General features: G+C 45.1%; 1 protein-coding gene across 1 annotated transcript in view; it reads right to left on the bottom strand.

Annotated features, from left to right (window-relative positions):
• Positions 1–2,181: 2,181 nt before the first annotated feature.
• The window catches only part of LOC134969579 (fatty acyl-CoA hydrolase precursor, medium chain-like), a 173,966-nt gene continuing 154,421 nt past the window's right edge, over positions 2,182–21,726 (bottom strand). Inside the window, exons 11-13 of the mRNA XM_063945627.1 lie at positions 11,635–11,784; positions 4,993–5,065; positions 2,182–3,239 (exon numbers count right to left, since the gene is read on the bottom strand). Coding sequence (XP_063801697.1) covers positions 3,053–3,239; positions 4,993–5,065; positions 11,635–11,784 — 410 coding nt within the window. The 3' untranslated portion in view covers positions 2,182–3,052. The remainder of the gene's footprint in view (positions 3,240–4,992; positions 5,066–11,634; positions 11,785–21,726) is intronic.

Raw genomic sequence — 21,726 nt, forward strand, 5'->3', positions numbered from 1 at the left:
GATGCCGGCGTTTGGCATACCGGTGGTCGCAAAGCTGACGCCATCATCCCGAAACTGCTCGGAATGCTGACGTTGGCATCCCAACACAGATAGCGATGCAGAATGCCAAAATCAGAATTGAGTTGGTGCCAAAGTCTCCACTGGCAAGCCACGTAGGAGGGTTAGGGTTAGGCTGTGGGGGCAGGAAGGCTAGGGTTAGGCTGCAGGGAGGGAGATTAGGAAGGGTGGGTTAGGGTTAGGCACCACTGAAGTGGCTTTTGGCGGGGGGCGGGTTAAGGTCAGGCTGTGGGAAAGGTGGGTTAGAGGGAGGGACGGTATAACGTGAATACGAGACACTACTGTGCGGTGTAATGTGAATGAGGGACACTACTGTGTGGCATAATTTGAATTGGAAGTACTAGTGTGTCTACGCCCTTCCCCCCACAAGACCATGCCCCATTTCCAATACTCACACCTTATTCCAAATGTGTGTAGAGGGTGGGGGATATGGGGGGGGTGCCAGCCCCTTACTTTGCCAGGGGCGCTCGGACCCTTAGATACACCCCTGAGCATGGGTACAACGAAGATAATGCCGACGTTTCGGTCCCCCTGGGACCTTTGCCGAAGTTCCCAGTGGGGACCGAAACGTCGGCATTATCTTTTGTACTCATGCTGCAGTAAAAAATGCGATGATCCTAAGAATGGACTGGTGAGTGCACTCGCTAATTTGGATTAAATATGCGTGAGTGATGATTGCTTTCTTCTACTCATGAGGATTGAGTGTCACCCCAGTAAGCTGATTATTTTTATGTGTGTGCTGGCATCTTTTGGAACAGGTATATGGTTTGATTTATTGAATATTATAATATTGCTGATGCATATTATTTAGAGATGAGCGGATTCGGTTTTACTCGGTTCTCAAAACCGAATCTTATTGGCTATCCAAAACACGTGACATCCGTGAGCCAATAAGATGTCGTTTTGAGAACCGAGTAAAACCGAGTAAAACCGAATCCGCTCAATTATTATTGAGGTGTTTTTTGACGTACTTATGATATTGAATGTGTTATGATCCATTATTGTTGCAAATGCTAATGTGTTGAAAAGCACACTGTCATGTGGTGCGTATGTTTATGAAAACCGTGATACAGTCTGCGCATGCTATTTAGCCATTGTTATTTGCAATAGTGAATATCAGACTGGTATATTGCCTTAGTAGTGTGTTGCTTAACTTCTGCCGGCCCTCTAATAAAAAACTAATTCCTTTTGAAATGAGACCTAACTCAGCGTGTCTTCAAGTGTTCCCACAATTCTCACCTCTGTGCACCGGAGTGAAGTGACTGAAGCGGATCTCAAGGTAAACACCCCTAACACTAGGGGCAGATTAATTAAGCTCGGTGTAGTGATAAAGTGGAAGGTGATAACGCTCCAGCCAGTCAGCTCCTAACTGTCATTTTTCAAACCCAGCCTGTGACATGACAGTTAGGAGCTGATTGGCTGGTCCTTTATCACCTTTCACTTTATCACTTCCCCGAGCTTAATAAATCTGCCCCTAAGTGCTGCAGTGTGGGGGTACTTCATAGTAGTGTCCTAATTCACAATATACCACATTGTAGTGCCAGCAGATCACAGAACGCCAGTTTAAATTATTCCACACATTTGCCCCCGGTGCACATTATGCCACATTATAGTTCCCTAAGTTCACATTGGTGGCTTCTGCTTACCATGATCCTCAAATGTTTTCTTCTTCCCCTTGTGATCTGTGCACCAAAACTATTGCAGCCGCGTTCCTGTGCGGAGACGGGCGAGTAGAAAGGGACAGTCTACAAACTGCTCGCCTCTATCTAGTGTATTCAATATATTAGTATTGTGGCAAGTAGTTTGTAGACTGTCCCTTTGTGCATTTAATACAGTGTCACTGTTCTTGCAGCAATGTTTGGCCCTGATGGTGATGTGAGCTGGATGCAGAGGAGATCGGCCGCTAAGTCCCCAGGCACCATTTTAGCAGCACCCACTATAGTTACCCCCATAGGTTTCACTGCTGTATTAATGAACCTTCCAAAACAGTAAAAACCTGGATTCTACACATCTGTTCCCATAATAATATCTGCACTTGAAAATGATAATGCATTTTTCTTAATTTTAAAGGTGTTTGTATGAGACGCATAAAATGTGTAGTTAAAAAATAGACAAAAAGACAACTTACTGCATCAAATGCGCGTTTATTGATGTCAGAATGTGCAAAATCTGGACTTCATAATTCCCCATCCCAGGACTTCATAATGATCTCTGCAGTGTAGGAACGTTTTCTGGTGGTCACACGTGAGCTCCTGAGAATAACATCTTAGCGGCCACAGCGTGTAAAAAAGGAGACCCTCTTCTTTCAAACAAGGGTACCTCTGAGTCTGTGGGTGCCACAATGGGGGAGATAGAGCACTTTTAATGCTCTTTCCTACAGATCATGAAAAGTCATGATCTGGAGGAGATGTGATGTAATCACATCCCTGATGCGATGACATCATAAAGTCCCTCCCCTATCAGATCTGACCGACAGCAACTATAAGAGGGAAAAGTTTAGGTTCCTCTGCTATTAGCTTAAGGCCCATACACATTAGACGATGTCGCTCTGTGAGCGACATCGTCTAATGTTTCCTCCTCCCGGGCCGGCCGGCCGGCGGCCGACTATGCACACTGAGCGATATGACAGCTTATATCGCTCAGTGACGTCACGCCCCCGCCAGTCCTGCATGAAGGTCGTGGACGACAGTCCACATCCTTCATGCATGCGACAGCGACGATCGTTGCCGACCCGCGGGGCCGCGCATCGTTCGTCGCTGGCGGCATACACACTTAACGATAAAATGAGCGGCGTCGCTCAAGGAGGGGGAAAATGAGCGACGTCGCTCATTTAATCGTTAAGTGTGTACGGACCTTTAGTTTACCCTATTATTTGAATCCTTGCAGTCCTTAGGACAAGTCCCACTAATCCTTAGCAGTGAACGAGTTATGATAACAGTTTCACTTTAAAAGTATTCCACATTATAATACAGAAAGATGAGGATCATGGAGAGATCTACAGTTCTGTATGGTCTCCTCTTTCCCCCGACAGTGCTCGGATTTTCTCATTAAGGATCTCGGTCCAGAATTTAAACTTGTCCTCCTTTAGCCTCTTAGATGTTTTCTGTTTCTTGTTAATTTCCAGATACTCTTCATCTATGTTGTACAGCGGCCATTCTGCCAGGCCAGGGCCATTCGGATCGCTGCAGACAATAAAGGCAATCACTTTCCATTAATCTTGGTTCTATTTTGTGGCGTAATTGATAAATGCGCATAAAACTTGATAACGAAGTTGCAACGAATAAGATGCGTAACACAAGAGTTACAGTGGTACTGTGGTGTCAGTGGTACTGTATGTCGGTGGTACTGTATGTCGGTGGTACTGTGGTGTCAGTGGTGCTGTGGTGTCAGTGGTACTGTATGTCGGTGGTACTGTAGTGTCAGTGGTACTGTATGTCAGTGGTACTGTAGTGTCATTGGTACTGTATGTCGGTGGTACTGTGGTGTCAGTGGTGCTGTGGTGTCAGTGGTACTGTATGTCGGTGGTACTGTGGTGTCAGTGGTGCTGTGGTGTCAGTGGTACTGTATGTCGGTGGTACTGTAGTGTCAGTGGTACTGTATGTCGGTGGTACTGTATGTCGGTGGTACTGTGGTGTCAGTGGTACTGTAGTGTCAGTGGTACTGTGTCGGTGGTACTGTATGTCGGTGGTACTGTATGTCGGTGGTACTGTATGTCGGTGGTACTGTAGTGTCAGTGGTACTGTATGTCAGTGGTACTGTATGTCAGTGGTACTGTATGTCGGTGGTACTGTGGTGTCAGTGGTGGTGGTGTCAGTGGTACTGTATGTCGGTGGTACTGTAGTGTCAGTGGTACTGTATGTCAGTGGTACTGTAGTGTCAGTGGTACTGTATGTCGGTGGTACTGTGGTGTCAGTGGTGCTGTGGTGTCAGTGGTACTGTATGTCGGTGGTACTGTATGTCGGTGGTACTGTAGTGTCATTGGTACTGTATGTCGGTGGTACTGTGGTGTCAGTGGTGCTGTGGTGTCAGTGGTACTGTATGTCGGTGGTACTGTGGTGTCGGTGGTACTGTATGTCGGTGGTACTGTATGTCGGTGGTACTGTATGTCGGTGGTACTGTATGTCGGTGGTGCTGTAGTGTCAGTGGTACTGTATGTCGGTGGTACTGTATGTCGGTGGTACTGTATGTCGGTGGTGCTGTGGTGTCAGTGGTACTGTATGTCAGTGGTACTGTAGTGTCAGTGGTACTGTAGTGTCAGTGGTACTGTATGTCGGTGGTGCTGTGGTGTCAGTGGTACTGTATGTCAGTGGTACTGTAGTGTCAGTGGTACTGTAGTGTCAGTGGTACTGTATGTCGGTGGTACTGTATGTTGGTGGCAGCTCTATGCCCCCACACTATTAATTTATGTCATAACAGCCGAAGAGCCGCAGATCCAGAGTTGGGACAGGGGCAGGCAGAACATACAGCTGCCGGGTATTGGTTGTTGGGTAGACACAACTTAGTACGACAGTCATTAGGTCGACCATGGAAGGCCAACATGCATTAGGTCGACAGAGACAATAGGTTGACATGGTCATTAGGTCAAAAGGTAGACATGTTTTTTTTCCTTCTTTTTTTACGTTGTTTTCTTTGTAAAGTGACGGGAAACCCCAATTAGTGCACCGTGTTCCCTCGCATGGCTCGCGCTTCGGGCAAGGTTACCGTTCCAATCGTAGTCCACGTGGATCGTTAAGTATGAAAAATAAAAAATAAAGTAAAAAAATGTGAAAAACTCATGTCGACCCTTTGACCTGTCGACCTAGTACATGTCGACCTACTGACCATGTCGACCTAATACATGTCGACCTTCAACGACCGTATCTCCAGCTGCCCTACAGGCGGCCTATGCCTGGCACATAGACAATGATATAACAACCTTAAGTCCTACGCTCTTACCCATTACGGGCAAAGTTTGCCCAGTATCTCATAATTGTTCGGCTCAGGGCTTTTTCTTCATCAGTAGCGTCACCTTGGAAAGAAAAGAGAAGATCGTTTTTAGGGGGTAGAATTCTACTAAATAATAAAAGACAAAAAGTAACAGAAAAAAAAGAAGCAATAAAACAACACATGCGCTAATAGTTTGTCCTGTTTTCTTCTACGCGCATCTGTTTCAAATAGGCTTAAAACATTTATTAACATTTGTTGATGTGAGTGATGAAACCCCAGTAAATGGGAACCGTTCCTGACAAAGTGGGACATAGACAGAGGGGTAAATGTAATAACCTGCTACTTGCGGGATGGTTTTGCCTTTTAAATGATTGCCCCTTTAAAACATCATGGCGACTCACCGGGAACTCGTCATCAATGCCTGCAAGTCACAGGCTAATCATGGTGTAATGAGCCTGATGGTTTACGTACAAATCCGATGGTGGGGGATTAGGGATAGGGAGAGAATACTCACCGGAACGCTGGCGCATCAGATGACTCTGCTGGTACTTTTGTCCACGAGACTGCCGGTACTCTATAGCCATAGCTGAAGACACCGCTGCTGTCGCAGGTACGACATCTCTAGACCCCCAGGTGTGACTGCAATAGCCCATTTCTCTAACGTCCTAAGTGGATGCTGGGACTCCATAAGGACCATGGGGAATAGCGGCTCCGCAGGAGACTGGGCACAAAGTAAAAGCTTTAGGACTAACTGGTGTGCACTGGCTCCTCCCCCTATGACCCTCCTCCAAGCCTCAGTTAAGATTTTGTGCCCGAACGAGACGGGTGCAATCTAGGTGGCTCTCCTGAGCTGCTTAGAGTAAAAGTTTAAATAGGAATCACTCAGAGCAGTAATAGCGAACCTGGAAGAAGGGGACTATATGGTGTCTCTGGACATCAAGGATGCTTACCTCCATGTTCCAATTTGCCCTTCTCACCAAGGGTACCTCAGGTTTGTGGTACAGAACTGTCACTATCAGTTTCAGACACTGCCGTTTGGATTGTCCACGGCACCCCGGGTCTTTACCAAGGTAATGGCCGAAATGATGATTCTTCTTCGAAGAAAAGGTGTCTTAATTATCCCTTACTTGGACGATCTCCTGATAAGGGCAAGGTCCAGAGAACAGTTAGAGGTCGGAGTAGCACTATCTCAAGTAGTACTACGACAGCACGGATGGATTCTAAATATTCCAAAATCGCAGCTGATTCCGACGACACGTCTGCTGTTCCTAGGGATGATTCTGGACACAGTACAGAAAAAGGTGTTTCTCCCGGAGGAGAAAGCCAGGGAGTTATCCGACCTAGTCAGGAACCTCCTAAAACCAGGCCAAGTGTCAGTGCATCAATGCACAAGGGTCCTGGGAAAAATGGCGGCTTCTTACGAAGCGATTCCATTCGGCAGATTCCACGCAAGAACTTTTCAGTGGGATCTGCTGGACAAATGGTCCGGATCGCATCTTCAAATGCATCAGCGGATAACCCTGTCTCCAAGGACAAGGGTGTCTCTCCTGTGGTGGTTGCAGAGTGCTCATCTTCTAGAGGGCCGCAGATTCGGCATTCAGGACTGGGTCCTGGTGACCACGGATGCCAGCCTGAGAGGCTGGGGAGCAGTCACACAGGGAAAAAATTTCCAGGGCTTGTGGTCAAGCATGGAAACGTCACTTCACATAAATATCCTGGAACTAAGGGCCATTTACAATGCCCTAAGTCAGGCAAGGCCTCTGCTTCAGGGTCAGCCGGTGCTGATCCAGTCGGACAACATCACGGCAGTCGCCCACGTAAACAGACAGGGCGGCACAAGAAGCAGGAGGGCAATGACGGAAGTTGCAAGGATTCTTCGCTGGGCGGAAAATCATGTGATAGCACTTTCAGCAGTGTTCATTCCGGGAGTGGACAACTGGGAAGCAGACTTCCTCAGCAGACACGATCTCCACCCGGGGGAGTGGGGACTTCACCCAGAAGTCTTCCACATGATTGTGAACCGTTGGGAAAAACCAAAGGTGGACATGATGGCGTCCCGCCTCAACAAAAAACTGGACAGATATTGCGCCAGGTCAAAGGACCCTCAGGCAATAGCTGTGGACGCTCTGGTAACACCGTGGGTGTACCAGTCAGTGTATGTGTTCCCTCCTCTGCCTCTCATACCCAAGGTACTGAGAATCATAAGAAGGAGAGGAGTAATGACTATACTTGTGGCTCCGGATTGGCCAAGAAGGACTTGGTACCCGGAACTTCAAGAGATGCTCACGGAAGACCCGTGGCCTCTACCTCTAAGAAAGGACCTGCTCCAGCAGGGACCATGTCTGTTCCAAGACTTACCGCGGCTGCGTTTGACGGCATGGCGGTTGAACGCCGGATCCTGAAGGAAAAAGGCATTCCGGATAAAGTCATCCCTACCCTGATCAAAGCCAGGAAGGATGTAACTGTGCAACATTATCACTGTATCTGGCGTAAATATGTTGCGTGGTGTGAGGCCAGTAAGGCCCCTACAGAGGAATTTCAACTGGGTCGTTTCCTACATTTCCTGCAAACAGGACTGTCTATGGGCCTAAAATTAGGGTCCATTAAGGTTCAAATTTCGGCCCTGTCAATTTTCTTCCAAAAAGAACTAGCTTCAGTTCCTGAAGTTCAGACGTTTGTCAAAGGGGTACTGCATATACAGCCTCCTTTTGTGCCTCCAGTGGCACCTTGGGATCTCAATGTAGTTTTGGGATTCCTAAAATCACATTGGTTTGAACCACTCACCACTGTGGACTTAAAATACCTCACATGGAAAGTGGTAATGCTGTTAGCCCTGGCTTCAGCCAGGCGTGTTTCAGAATTGGCGGCTTTATCTTATAAAAGCCCTTACCTAATTTTCCATACGGACAGGGCAGAATTGAGGACTCGTCCTCAATTTCTCCCTAAGGTGGTTTCAGCATTTCACTTGAACCAGCCTATTGTGGTGCCTGTGGCTACTAGGGACTTGGAAGACTCCAAGTTGCTGGACGTAGTCAGGGACCTGAAAATATATGTTTCCAGGACGGATGGAGTCAGAAAATCTGACTCGCTGTTTATCCAGTATGCACCCAACAAGCTGGGTGCTCCTGCTTCTAAGCAGACTATTGCTCGTTGGATTTGTAGTACAATTCAGCTTGCACATTCTGTGGCAGGCCTGCCACAGCCAAAATCTGTAAAAGCCCATTCCACAAGGAAAGTGGGCTCATCTTGGGCGGCTGCCCGAGGGGTCTCGGCTTTACAACTTTGCCGAGCAGCTACTTGGTCAGGGGCAAACACGTTTGCTAAATTCTACAAATTTGATACCCTGGCTGAGGAGGACCTGGAGTTCTCTCATTCGGTGTTGCAGAGTCATCCGCACTCTCCCGCCCGTTTGGGAGCTTTGGTATAATCCCCATGGTCCTTACGGAGTCCCAGCATCCACTTAGGACGTTAGAGAAAATAAGAATTTACTTACCGATAATTCTATTTCTCATAGTCCGTAGTGGATGCTGGGCGCCCATCCCAAGTGCGGATTGTCTGCAATACTTGTACATAGTTATTGTTACAAAATCGGGTTATTTTTGTTGTGAGCCATCTTGTCAGAGGCTCCTCTGTTATCATGCTGTTAACTGGGTTCAGATCACAGGTTGTACGGTGTGATTGGTGTGGCTGGTATGAGTCTTACCCGGGATTCAAAATCCTTCCTTATTGTGTACGCTCGTCCGGGCACAGTGTCCTAACTGAGGCTTGGAGGAGGGTCATAGGGGGAGGAGCCAGTGCACACCAGGTAGTCCTAAAGCTTTTACTTTGTGCCCAGTCTCCTGCGGAGCCGCTTTTCCCCATGGTCCTTACGGAGTCCCAGCATCCACTACGGACTATGAGAAATAGAATTATCGGTAAGTAAATTCTTATTTTTTTGATGTTTCTAATGCTGGGTACACACTAGTAGATATATCTGCAGATCGAGTGATCTGCAGATATATCTATGGATGACCAGGCAGTGTGTTGAGCATACATACTGCCTTATCAGTCGGGACTGACGTCACAAATTGGACAGATGTTTATATTCGCCCGCCCAGTTCAGTTTTCAGTCACCGCCTTCTGGTGCAGCATGTGTATGGGCGGTCGCCTATATATCGTTAGATATGGCAGTGCTGCACGGCCAACACGATCAGAGCCGGATTAACGGCGGGGCGGAAGGGGGCGGTCGTCCCGGGGCCCACACACAAGCATTTATCTGTCTCCTCTCCGTCCTCCTTGGCAGCTGAGACGTTCCATTACAGCTGCGGCCGCCGAGGAGCTTCACTCACTGCAGTGTGAAGTCTCGCGAGATAATGTCAAATCTCACGAGACTTCACACTGCTGTGAACGAAGCTCCTCGGCGGCCGCAGCAGTAAAGGAACGTCTCAGCTGCCGAGGAGGATGGAGAGGAGACAGGTAAATGCTGTACTCCTACTCCGATGTTTTGAGGACAGTGTGTGGGGGCCCACAAATGTATTGCCCAGGGGCCCCCACAGACCTTAATCCGTCCTTGGACGCGATATGTCAGTGAATGACGGTGTTCACAGACATATCATTCGCACACACTGGCCGACGGACCCCCAATATATCGGCCAGTATATCGGCCAGTGTGTACGCACCATAAGATGTATTAGAAGTCTCTGCCGGCGCCTCCCAGGCTCTGTTGTAGAGCATAGAGAACGGCATGTGACAAACCAGTCTAGAATCTTTTCAGACTCACTTAAATGAACCAGAATGAGGTCTGCCGGATTTTTCAGTACACGGGTAAGTATCTTATAAGTTATTATAACCAACCTTTCTTTGCAATAGGAGTCAGCCGGGAGAAATGAAGAAAGACGGATTTTACTGCACTTTTATCAGTAATGCAATGGCTGGGAGGAGTAATAATACTGGCCATGCCATGTATTATACAATTAAATACTCCAGCAAGCGGCCTGCTTTATTACTGTATATCCACTATGCAATGCAGGGACAGAGAGAGGAACTTGTGCTGCAAGCAATGCAACTGACACAAGCGAGGACAATGGGCCCTATTCAGTTGTGACTGACAGGGGGAGATGTACTAAGCAGTGATAAAAGTGAAGTGAGCCAGTGGAGAAGTTACCCATGGCAACAATCAGCATTGAAATGTATCATTTGCATACTACAAAAATATACAGAGCAGCTGATTGGTTGCCATGGGCAACTTCTCTACTAGCTCACTTCTCCACTTTTATCACTGCTTAGTAAATCTCACCCAGTTTCTGCTAGTGAGAGGATATGTTGCAGCTTTTGGGATTTGTACAGAGAGGTCCACCGTTGGTGTCTCTAATCTGCCGGTTGCGTACAAGGACGCATTATCAAAGTTCTTTGGTTGCTCAGAATGCCCGTCACAACTAAGCTGTCGGGGCCGGTGAAACTGCGTACCAGGACGCAATTACTGACTGCCGCATGCCTCTAAAATGGTTGCGACGCCCCTGAAACAGTTGCAGTACGCCCATTTTTGACTATCCGCCCCCTCCGCACGTTTCCTCCCACAAACATTCACTGACTGTCAATCATTCGGCATCCCAATCAGCACTATGGGGGTCATTCCGACCCGATTGTTCGCTGCAGTTTGTCGCAGCGCAGCGATCGGGTCGGAACTGCGCATACGCCAGCACTGCAGTGCGCCAGCGCATGCCAGCTTTCGTTACCTAGCGATCGCCTCTGAAACAGAGCCGGTCGCTAGGCGGGAGGGGGCTGAACTGCGGCGTTAAGCTGCCGATTAGGGGGGGGGGGGGGGCGGCCACGGCGGCTGCGTGACATGTCACGCAGCCGCTGCGGCCAGCGGGAGCGTCGAGCAACTGACGGCCAGCCATAGCAGCTGCGCTGGCCGGGAGTTACTCCTCAATGCGATGCTTTTGTATTTGTGCGGGAGAAACGGCACTGACATGCGGGGCGGACTAGCCCTGTGCTGGGCGTCCCCCCGCATGTCTGAGTTAACGATCGTAGCTGTGCTAAATTTAGTACAGCTATGATCAACTCGGAATGACCCCCTATGACTGCTGTTGGCAATCCATTGCTGCACATGCACACCGTGAATCAGATGTATGTGCAGTACAAAAAACATCTGGTAAATGCAATCAGTGGGCACTGCATGGTGCCCTCAACAGGCCACGGCCCCTGGACAATTTACAGTTGAGGATGAAAGGGTATTGTAGGGACGCTCTGATTGGATGAGCCAGTCAATCCATGTCAAATGACCTGACACCCTATATGAGCCCATGCTCCCAGAGACCTCTAGTGGGGGTATTACAGGATGGAAAGACATGGATTAAACAGGGATCTGACTATTACATATATCTCTTTTAGGGGGATACAGTATGTATCAAACAGAGAAAAGAATGGAGAAGTGAAATTTTCAAATTGACCAATCACCTGCTATCTATCATTTTCTACAATGTACTTGATAAATGCCGCCTCAAAGCTGGTAGTTCCACTTCTCCACTATTTTCAATGCTGATACCGCTCCCCTATATGATAAGAGGCACCCCATATTCCATAAAACAATCTGCTCTGTATAATGCTCCTCCTGGACAGTCTAGAACAACATAACTAATCGTTGCGTGTCTTGCCGCTTACGTGACTTACCAGCGAACACCACACCGTTCCTCAGATAAGGACCTCCCATCACATAAATGAGCTCGTCCGTGTGATCGGCTTTCACAAAGTCTGGTTTCGTGTCCTGAAACATTGACGACCGGTGCTGGAATTCATAAAAGTAGACGGGGAGGCCAGAATCTAACAGGGAAGGATAGGGACAGACGTCAGGTGCGATGCGGGATCTGTGTCCATAGAACGTCAGCAATAATAACTAAAATACACGTGTATATAACGCTATGATGACAATACCCTTGCTGGAACCCACTGCTCATCATTATCACCTATGTCCTTGGATCGTACACAGTGGGGGCGTCACTGGGGGTTTATCACACGAATGTGCTGTTTTCCCAAATGCTTTGCACCATCCATACACTTGGGCAACGGCATTCAACAGGCAGTATTACATAACCTTGGGAGAAATAATGAGGCAGATGTATTAAGCCTGGGGAAGTGATAAAGGAGTGATAAATGGAAGGTGATAACGCACCAGCCAATCATCTCCTGTCTTTTATTAAAACCCTTAATGATTGGTTGGCACGTTATCACATTACACTTATCACTTCATTATGACTGCTCTATCACTTCTCCAGGATTAATACTGTACATCTGCCCCAATGTGTGTTATAGGTGCATTGTGTGAGGTAGCGGTAATAGAGGTAACAGTGATAGCAACTACAACGGACTGCAGGGAGGCTCAGGGGCCTACAGCAACACACATACCCTGCCCAGGCTGGGGGCTGCTTGTTGAACTATGAATACATATCACTGTTATGAATGCCAAATTAATTTCTCACAAATATTTAAAATGCCCGCTCTAATATATATTGCAGACGCCAGGCACATCTTATTACCATATACGATAAAAGTGCGCTGTACATCGCAAAACACTGTATCCCATAAGAGAAAACAATACACCCACACATTATCTGAGTTCCAAAGCTCATTGATGTATATATTTGTTATTAAAAAGGATATGGATTCAATATATATTACAAAGTACAGTATACCTATAGTTACATGGTTACAGCTCACACAGTAAGCAGTTAGAACATAGTTACATATAGTTATATACAATTACATACAATTTCAGTTACATGCCAGCGATACAATTACCATTCCCTCCAATGCAGCTTATGTCTCCCTCTCTCTGTAAATAAATACAGGAACTGATCTGCTAGCAAGTCCATCATCGTCTGAGACCACACAGCCACTCTGAGACCAAAACATGAACTGCTTTCCTGTGTGACCAGCAAAATGTGTTAACTAGTTTCTGGGGGAGGGGACTCTCTCTCATTCATGATTGGGTCACTAGTTTCTTTGTATGTGCTGAACATGCTCAGCCCTTGGGGACGTCCAAAGGGGCTTGCCTGAGTTTCCTGTTTGGAACTTCTATTGTTCAAATATGAGCGATTTTAGCTTTTATACATATAATCATAACCATCTGCTGCAATGTCCTACAACTTAATAACAAGTATCAAATTAATCTACACATTAAGCTGGTTGTTTTAATAGTAAATATGACCGGTGTATCTGGTTTCGTTCAAATAATACACATACATGACATTAATTCATTAGATAATTTTAAATCATCATGATGACTGGCGCTTGATATTATAATTATGTACTGTATGAAATAAGTGTTGAATCCATCTCTGTGGCATGTCCGTGTAAATGCGTGTGTTATCATATATGGCTGTGCTCGCTGCGCGTATTTGCAAGCATAGCGACTCATAATGTGTGTAGTTTGTATGTTCTCTTTATGTAATATTTTTGACTTTGACAGTCCACCCTTTGGCAGTAAACAATAACTGCCATCAATTATTAACGTAAGAAAAAATATTTCATACCATAATCGGTGACCTAGACACAAGTATGTATGCATTTTGCAAATCAGACACTTGACTATATTTGGGGAAGACAGGGAGGAGGACGAGACATCCTCTATATGCACTCGGCGGTCACGGGACCACTGGTTGGGTGTGAGACAACATTCAACCTATAGAGTATGCTGGGACGGTGCTTTGGCCTATAATGTCTGATTTGCGACGAACATTTCACACATACATGTACCTACGTCTTTGTACACTGATGTTTGGATTCGATTGAGGTTCTGCTGGGTAGATGAAAAAGACATAAATAAATCGTGACAGTGACATAAAAAATTTTCATGATCTACATATTCCTATCATTTTCTGAACATTGTTTCCATTTCTGGAACGTATGCTAATTCTGTTTAATCAATGAACAAATAACATAAATAACATAAACCTTCGGAGTTCGGGGAGAGCCACTCATAAACCTTTCTTCCACATATATTATCTGCAATGTGTGAATAGCCATTGTCTGACTGTTCCTGATTACATCTGAACTCCATAACTACTAGACCTTTGATTTTCCTCTGATTTTAACAAACTAATCGGCTAATCCTGGGATCCTATAAGGAAATCACTCCTTCATACAGAATCAGTTCCAGTCCCACACTCGACTCCTCATAAAAAACCTCGCAAAAATAGAATATCCTGAAAGAAAATGTTTGTCAGTGGGAAAGAGAGAAAGGAGAAATAGAACAAAACAACTCTTGTTCATAACAAATCAATTACAATGACCGGTCTTTCTGCAGTCCTTTAGTACGCTCAGGTAGTGTCCAACAGTGCCGTCTCTCAGTCTTCACGGAACAGGGTCTCTGGTGATACTTTTGCGATCTCTTTGCTCTTTGAACACACAGTTCACTTGGAACACACAGTTCACTTTGCTCTCCACCTTGCTCTTTGAACACACGGTTCACTTCGAACACACAGTTCACAAACTCGATGAATGTGAGCAATAAACTACTTTTTCACGAGTTCTCTCCTGGTCAGCGCCCTTCTTGCAGTGGGACAAGTGGACCCAAATCTCTCTTTCGGCGACCTTTAGTGCTGTCAACAAATCTTGGTATGGTCCTTCCCACCTGTCTATTAGGCAACCTGAGCGTAAGGACAATCACACAGTCTCTTGGTTCATAATCAAGACAGTTAGCATTTGGCATACCAACAATCAACAGTTTCAAGTTCTTTTGTCAAGTTCTCAAATGTTGGCCCATCTCAATAAGGTACTGTACTGTCACCTCATTGGTGTATTTCTGATCATTGTGCGGATCAATCATGACATGAGGTTGTCTTCCAAAAACAACCCAAAAAGACACAAATACCAAAACAAAAACAAATTTCAAAGAGGGTGATTCGTCGAGTGAAGATCTGGGAATGGTTCCGAAGCTACATAATACTAGTGGTAGTATCTATGATCGCAATAGTACAATTTCAGGCTTTGCTCCTACTTCTAGGGGTACCATTATCTACACACAAATTTCTGCGCAATTTTTATTTGCGGTAAACACAGCAGCATCCGTGGCAGCAGGAAATGCCTCTACCCAGTTTGAGAAAACATCAGTGCACACCAATACATAACAATAATTCCTAAAGGGTGTTAACTGTACGAAGTCGATTTGTATTTCCTGAAAAGATACGTCTGCAGGAGGGATATGGGATGGCTCTGTTGGTATTGCTTTACCAATATTCTTCCTCAAGCAAGCAAGACAGGTCATTGCTCTCTTACCTGTATGAGAATAGAATCCTGGCGCACACCAGTAGACTCTCATCTGCCTGCACCTACCCTCTTTGCCTAGATGAGTCAGACCGTGTGCCACCTCAGCTAGACTTGGAAGGTATGCTCTGGGGGCTACTGGCTTACCGTGTCCACCTGCCCACAGTCCTGAGGACTCCTGGCCATACCCCTTTGTCCTCCAGACTGCCTCTTCCTGCAGGGAACACAAATTTTTGTAATTTTAATTTTCTATCGTATATTTGCAATGTAGAGTACCATGAGCATAACTCAAAAATAAAAAAAAGAAACATCTCTAGAGAAGAGAAAGAAGAAGAAAATGAAAAAGAAAATGTCAGGTTTGTCATTCTCCAACAAGCATATCAGTGTCTATACAAAATTTCCCTTCACCAGTATTCCCATTTTCCACCCTTTGTGCATGACAAGGCACACTGCAGTAATACTGGTGTCATCGTGCTGTTGAGATATACTGGGTTTGGGCAGAACTCTGAAGGACCTAGGCATGTGGAGTTTGAACTGTACTTGGGTCCATGTATTGTACCACCCTGTGTGAACGCAAAAGATGAAGTGGAAAACTGTAGAGAAACAGAATAGAGGTTGGTGACAGATAAGTTTTGTAGAGGTGAAGAAGATTTTATAACAATTTGGCAACTGGATTGGGCACTAAGGAGAAGTGATTCTCTACTTGGTCTACTCCCCTTAAAAAAAATTCTGTGTTTCTTATCTCTACTGGGACTATCCCAGCCATCAATCCAGTGTCCTGTCCATCCTAAGTTCATAGGGAACCCGGTATCTGTGAGATAGTTTCCTCTACCTGTGATGGACATGCATCTAGAACAGCAAAATGTAACATTAGTAAGTTGCATTTATTCTGTTCTTCCCATTAACCGAATCTGTGTTTTCTATATGGCTCATGATTCTTTACTATATGTCTATTGGTCCCGTCTATTTGTTTAATAATGTGGCTTGTGTTTTCTGTCTAGGGGATCTATATTGACTATGTGTTCTACTACTCCTACAATCTCTGGCAAAATTCCCTTCCTTCCTACAAGTGTAACATATTATTTACCATTAGGGATCTGAGGTTTGGACTGATGGGTCTTTCCTGTATGTGCCAGTATACTTACCACCCTCAACCTCTCCACCTGTTGTTCTCTGCGCCTAACACTATTCTTGTGATGTTTAATAGCACACTATCTAAGATTAGCTACTGTGACCCCTTTCCGATTTTGCAAGGAAGTCTGCACCCTGACACTCAATGCCTTATTTAGCTTGTCCATTTGCACAGAGACAGCCACCTTTGCCGAATTACTGTTTACCAGTCGTCTTATCCAGATGGAGAGTTTTCTATTACTGCAAGAGACAAAAACAAAAAAAAAGTTTAACAAGCTTCTAGGTCATGCGAAGTATTCATTCAATCCTTCTCATCCCGTATTAAGGGTCTGTACATGGTCCAACAAACATTTCCGAGCTCATCTTTACTAGGGGCATTACTAGGAACAAATACTTCTTATATAGTAACTGAAAGAAATACCCTGGGGTTACCTTGTCTCTGTCCGCTTTCCTGCTGGCAAATACTAATGTGCGGACAGGTTTTTCTCCATTTCTGACGTTACTTTCTTGATTTTTTTTGTTTCATTTTTGGATTTTACTATATATGTACACGAATGATACCATACTTACCTGTTCCACTGGTCTCAGCCACTTCCCCCATAGGCTACTGCTCTTCTTTTACCGGTTGGATACTCCTCTGGGTACATGAGAAATGGCTGAAAACAATCAGGTCACCTTCTCCTCCTAAATAAAACTTCAACATTCATTAGTATATATATATAGGTTACAGTCATATTTTTCATATTTTTATTATTTTCGATAGTTTGTATGCTGGCCGTAACTGCTTCCACATCTACATAAGGCGGTGTACTTGCATTCTTTTTTTTTTTTTGTTTTCTACTTATTTATTGTTGCTACAAGTTCAAACAGTTCTTATATTCCCATTCTTGTCTTATATGACTTTGGTTAAACATACCACCTGCAATACCTTAGGATCAAACTCACCAACCCCTCTTGCTGCCACAGGTTTAAACATTTTGTATGTGTGACCCTTTGTTTTCGGGATTTTATCAGACATATTCTTATCCTTAAGTTCTGTAATACCTCTGGTTCAAAGCTGCCCACCTTAGGGAATGGTTCCCTATCTTTGTCAGTCACACTTTCCCATTCAGACAAAAAGTCTTCAATACTTTTTCCTTTAAACTTCGCTGACCCCATGGGCCGCGGCTCTTCAACCTGAACCCTGGTTACAAAATGTCCCTTACTTGAGCAACTGGCTCCCATAATTGTGGGCCTTTTCCCACAAACACCAAAATACTCAATATAAGGCAAAGGTGAAAGTTCTCCGAGCACTTCCACCCACTCACCGCCCACGTTGGCCAGTACTACCATACACTGTCGATAGCGAAGGCAATGTACCCAACCTAGGGCCCTATGTGACCTATATTTACTGGAAGTTTCTAGGAATAACTTACCCTTTCCAGTAAAGTATCTGTCGTTGGAGATTTTCCTGAGAGAGACCAGCGAAAACTCCCTATGCACTTTATTATACACAAATTACGCTTGCGTATGCTCTATGCAGCGCTGATGATACCGCAATTTTACGCGAAAGCTCGTAAAAAGAATATCACGTTACGCTATATATCGCACCCACAAACGTGCGGTCCAATCGCACAGCGTATAGGTACTTGTTACTTATCTGCCGTACGACCACTGGAATCGAATCACAAGCTGCGAAACCTCAGCCGGAGCGTATAAAAAAAACCTACATGGGTCACACAGTTCATAATTCACAATTCCCTACCACGCTCCTGTGTAAGTCTCCTCACGACTTACGTATTTAACCTTATACTAACGTGAGTCAGCCGCCTCACGCCACCAAGCCTCCACTCACTTGGTGTACCGCACGACGGGATCCCAAATTCCGGGGTTCAAATTTCCACTCGCTCCTACATTCGCTCACTCAAATACACTTTGGTTTTTCTGTACAGAAAATTAGGATTCATTCAAGTTGGCAGCTTTACCCCCAGAGGCAATTTAAAAAAAAATATTTATACAAAATTTTGTTTTTATACTAAATTTCTTTAGAAACCGGGTAATTTGGTGCTATTGTAGCTTGGCTACTGTCCCACCTTTAAACTAAACGAACTATTGTGTAATTTGTACTTAGCGCCCGTATTCTTACACAATTTGCATAAACACGCGACCGTGCTTACGCCGCGTGTGCAGTTCTGTACTTTGTCCGAGACACGTGTACAAAACCGTACGTCCGCAATAGCACAAATCATACAATTTCTATAAATGTGAGCAATACCAACTATAATTGCTCACTTAACACAACACACATTCTTTCTGTATAAACCCTCTTACTACTGGTCCAAAACTGCGTTTTGTGATTTTACTCTTACTTCCTTAAATACTTATTTTAGTTTTAACTATATAGCAACAAATTATCTCCGGTTTCACATAGGTCTATATGAATCTAGCAATGATCAATAATTTAAATGATAGGATTCAGATTGGATAGCCATCTTGCAGAACATACACTGATATAAACACACACATAATTATAATATTATATATATGTACCATTCACTGGTCTCCTCTGAGACTCATTTACCCATTCAGTGCTTCTAATTTGCATATTAATGCTGTGTGCTTTTGTCTGCCTGTAAGCGGGGTTTTCACTGCTAAGAAAAAGCAGTTACACAGGTTAATTTGCATTTCAATGGCTATCTTATAGCAAGCAGAGTTAACTAAATCCTAGAGGTAAAAGAAAAAAAAACTTTGTTTTTATCTGTGTGTACTTCTAACATCAAGTATTCATCTCACTATTAACTTTCACTAGGCCCCATTGAAACTATTTGCAATTGACTATGGCATGGGTTAAATAAATGCATTGGTAACTCATAAATCGTGTTTCATGTGACCAAGGAAAGCTGATTATTCTGAGCAGTGAAAATCAGCTATTTAGAAAATGACCCTCCCAAAATGGCCGCTGCTCCTCCCCCTTCCACATCCATGAGGATTACACAAAATGGTGGACAGGCCATGTGGTTAGTCCAAAATGGAGGACAGACCATGCGGCTTCCTTTGTCACAAAGAAATCACACACCATGCAAGCACCTGAAGTTATTTTAGGCCTGAGTTAAAAATAAAACCTATATCACAGCTATGCAGCAACTTTTAAATATACTTCTAAACCTACTTAAATAGATAAACAATCCAATCTGAATCAAACACAATATGACTTATTTGAACCTTGTTTTGCAACAGTAAAAAGACATTTTAGCATCTTAAATATTATGAGAAACGCATTATCCCTTAAAATTTCATATCAGCGTCTTACTAATACCACAACAATACACACGGATATGATTTTCTCAGCTTTAGATGCGTCCATCACAAGCTGATCGACCACAGCGTCGCGTTTATAATGTACAGTGCATCATTAAGAACGTGATATCGCGGACCAGCCCCCATCTATGAATGCCAAATTGATTTCTCACAAATATTTAAAATGCCCTCTCTAATATATATTGCAGATGCCAGGCACATCTTATTACCATATACGATAAAAGTGCGCTGTACATCGCAAAACACTGTATCCCATAAGAGAAAACAATACACCCACACATTATCTGAGTTCCAAAGCTCATTGATGTATATATTTGTTATTAAAAAGGATATGGATTCAATATATATTACAAAGTACAGTATACCTATAGTTACATGGTTACAACTCACACAGTAAGCAGTTAGAACATAGTTACATATAGTTATATACAATTACATACAATTTCAGTTACATGCCAGCGATACAATTACCATTCCTTCCAATGCAGCTTAAGGGGTATATTCAATTCACGGCGAATCGCGGCAAATTATCGCCGTTTTTTAATTCGACACAATTTGACAGGTGAATTCCGGCAGGTGGCTACCGGAATTCACCATATTCAATGAAAAACGGATTCGACATTCCCGCGGGCGAAAAACGGCCGATTTGCCGGATTTTGCCGCGATTTTAAAAAACGGGAAAAAACGGGGGAAAATGGCGTGGGGTCCCCCCTCCAAAGCATAACCAGCCTCGGGCTCTTCGAGCTGGTCCTGGTTCTAAAAATGCGGGGAAAAATTTGACACGAGGATCCCCCGTATTTTTAAAACCAGCACCGGGCTCTGCGCCTGATGCTGGTGCAAAAAATACGGGGGACAAAAAGAGTAGGGGTCCCCCGTATTTTTCACACAAGCATCGGGCTCCACTAGCTGGACAGATAATGCCACAGCCGGGGGTCACTTTTATACAGTGCCCTGCGGCCGTGGCATTAAATATCCAACTAGTCACCCTTGGCCGGGGTACCCTGGGGGAGTGGGGACCCCTTCAATCAAGGGGTCCCCCCCCAGCCACCCAAGGGCCAGGGGTGAAGCCCGAGGCTGTCCCCCCCATCCAATGGCTGCGGATGGGAGGCTGATAGCCTTGAGAAAAATGACAAGAATATTGTTTTTCCCAGTAGTACTACAAGTCCCAGCAAGCCTCCCCGCAAGCTGGTACTTGGAGAACCACAAGTACCAGCATGCGGGAGAAAAACGGGCCCGCTGGTACCTGTAGTACTACTGAAAAAAAAATACCCAAATAAAAACAGGACACACACACCGTGACTTGTACAACTTTATTACATACTGCCGACACACACATACTTACCTATGTTGACACGAAGCAGTAGGTCCTCTTCTCCAAGTAGAATCCACGGATACCTGAAAATAAAAGATAATTATACTCACCTTCCAGCGTCCAGAGATACATCCACGTCCAGAAAATAATCCAGGTACTTGGCAAAAAAACAAAACGCAATGACCCGATCCTGCGGACTGAAAGGGGTCCCATATTCACACATGAGACCCCTTTCCCCGAATGTGCCGGGACCCCACGTGACTCCTGTCACTGAGGTCCCTTCAGCCAATCAGGAAGCGCTACTACGTGGCGCTCACCTGATTGGCTGTGCGCTGTCTGTGCTGTGACAGCGCATCGCAAAGCCTCTCCATTATATTCAATGGTGGTAACTTTGCCGTCAGCGGGGGGTTACCCGCGGTCAGCCGCTGATCGGCGGGTGACCCCACCGCTAGCCGCAAAGTTCCCACCATTGAAAGTAATGGAGAGGCTTTGCGATGCGCTGTCAGCTCAGACGCGCACAGAGCCAATCAGCAGAGTGCAAGGACGTTGCACTCGCTGATTGGCTGAAGAGACCTTTCTGTGACAGCTGTCACATAGAGGTCTCTGCATTCGGGGAAAGGGGTCTCATGTGTCAATATGGGACCCCTTTCAGTCCGCTGGCACGGGTATTTGCGTTTTGTTTTTTTGCCAAGTACCTGGATTATTTTCTGGACGTGGATGTATCTCTGGACGCTGGAAGGTGAGTATAATTATCTTTTATT

This window comes from Pseudophryne corroboree, chromosome 11 (assembly GCF_028390025.1).
Source record: "Pseudophryne corroboree isolate aPseCor3 chromosome 11, aPseCor3.hap2, whole genome shotgun sequence".
In the NCBI taxonomy this organism is placed as follows: domain Eukaryota; kingdom Metazoa; phylum Chordata; class Amphibia; order Anura; family Myobatrachidae; genus Pseudophryne; species Pseudophryne corroboree.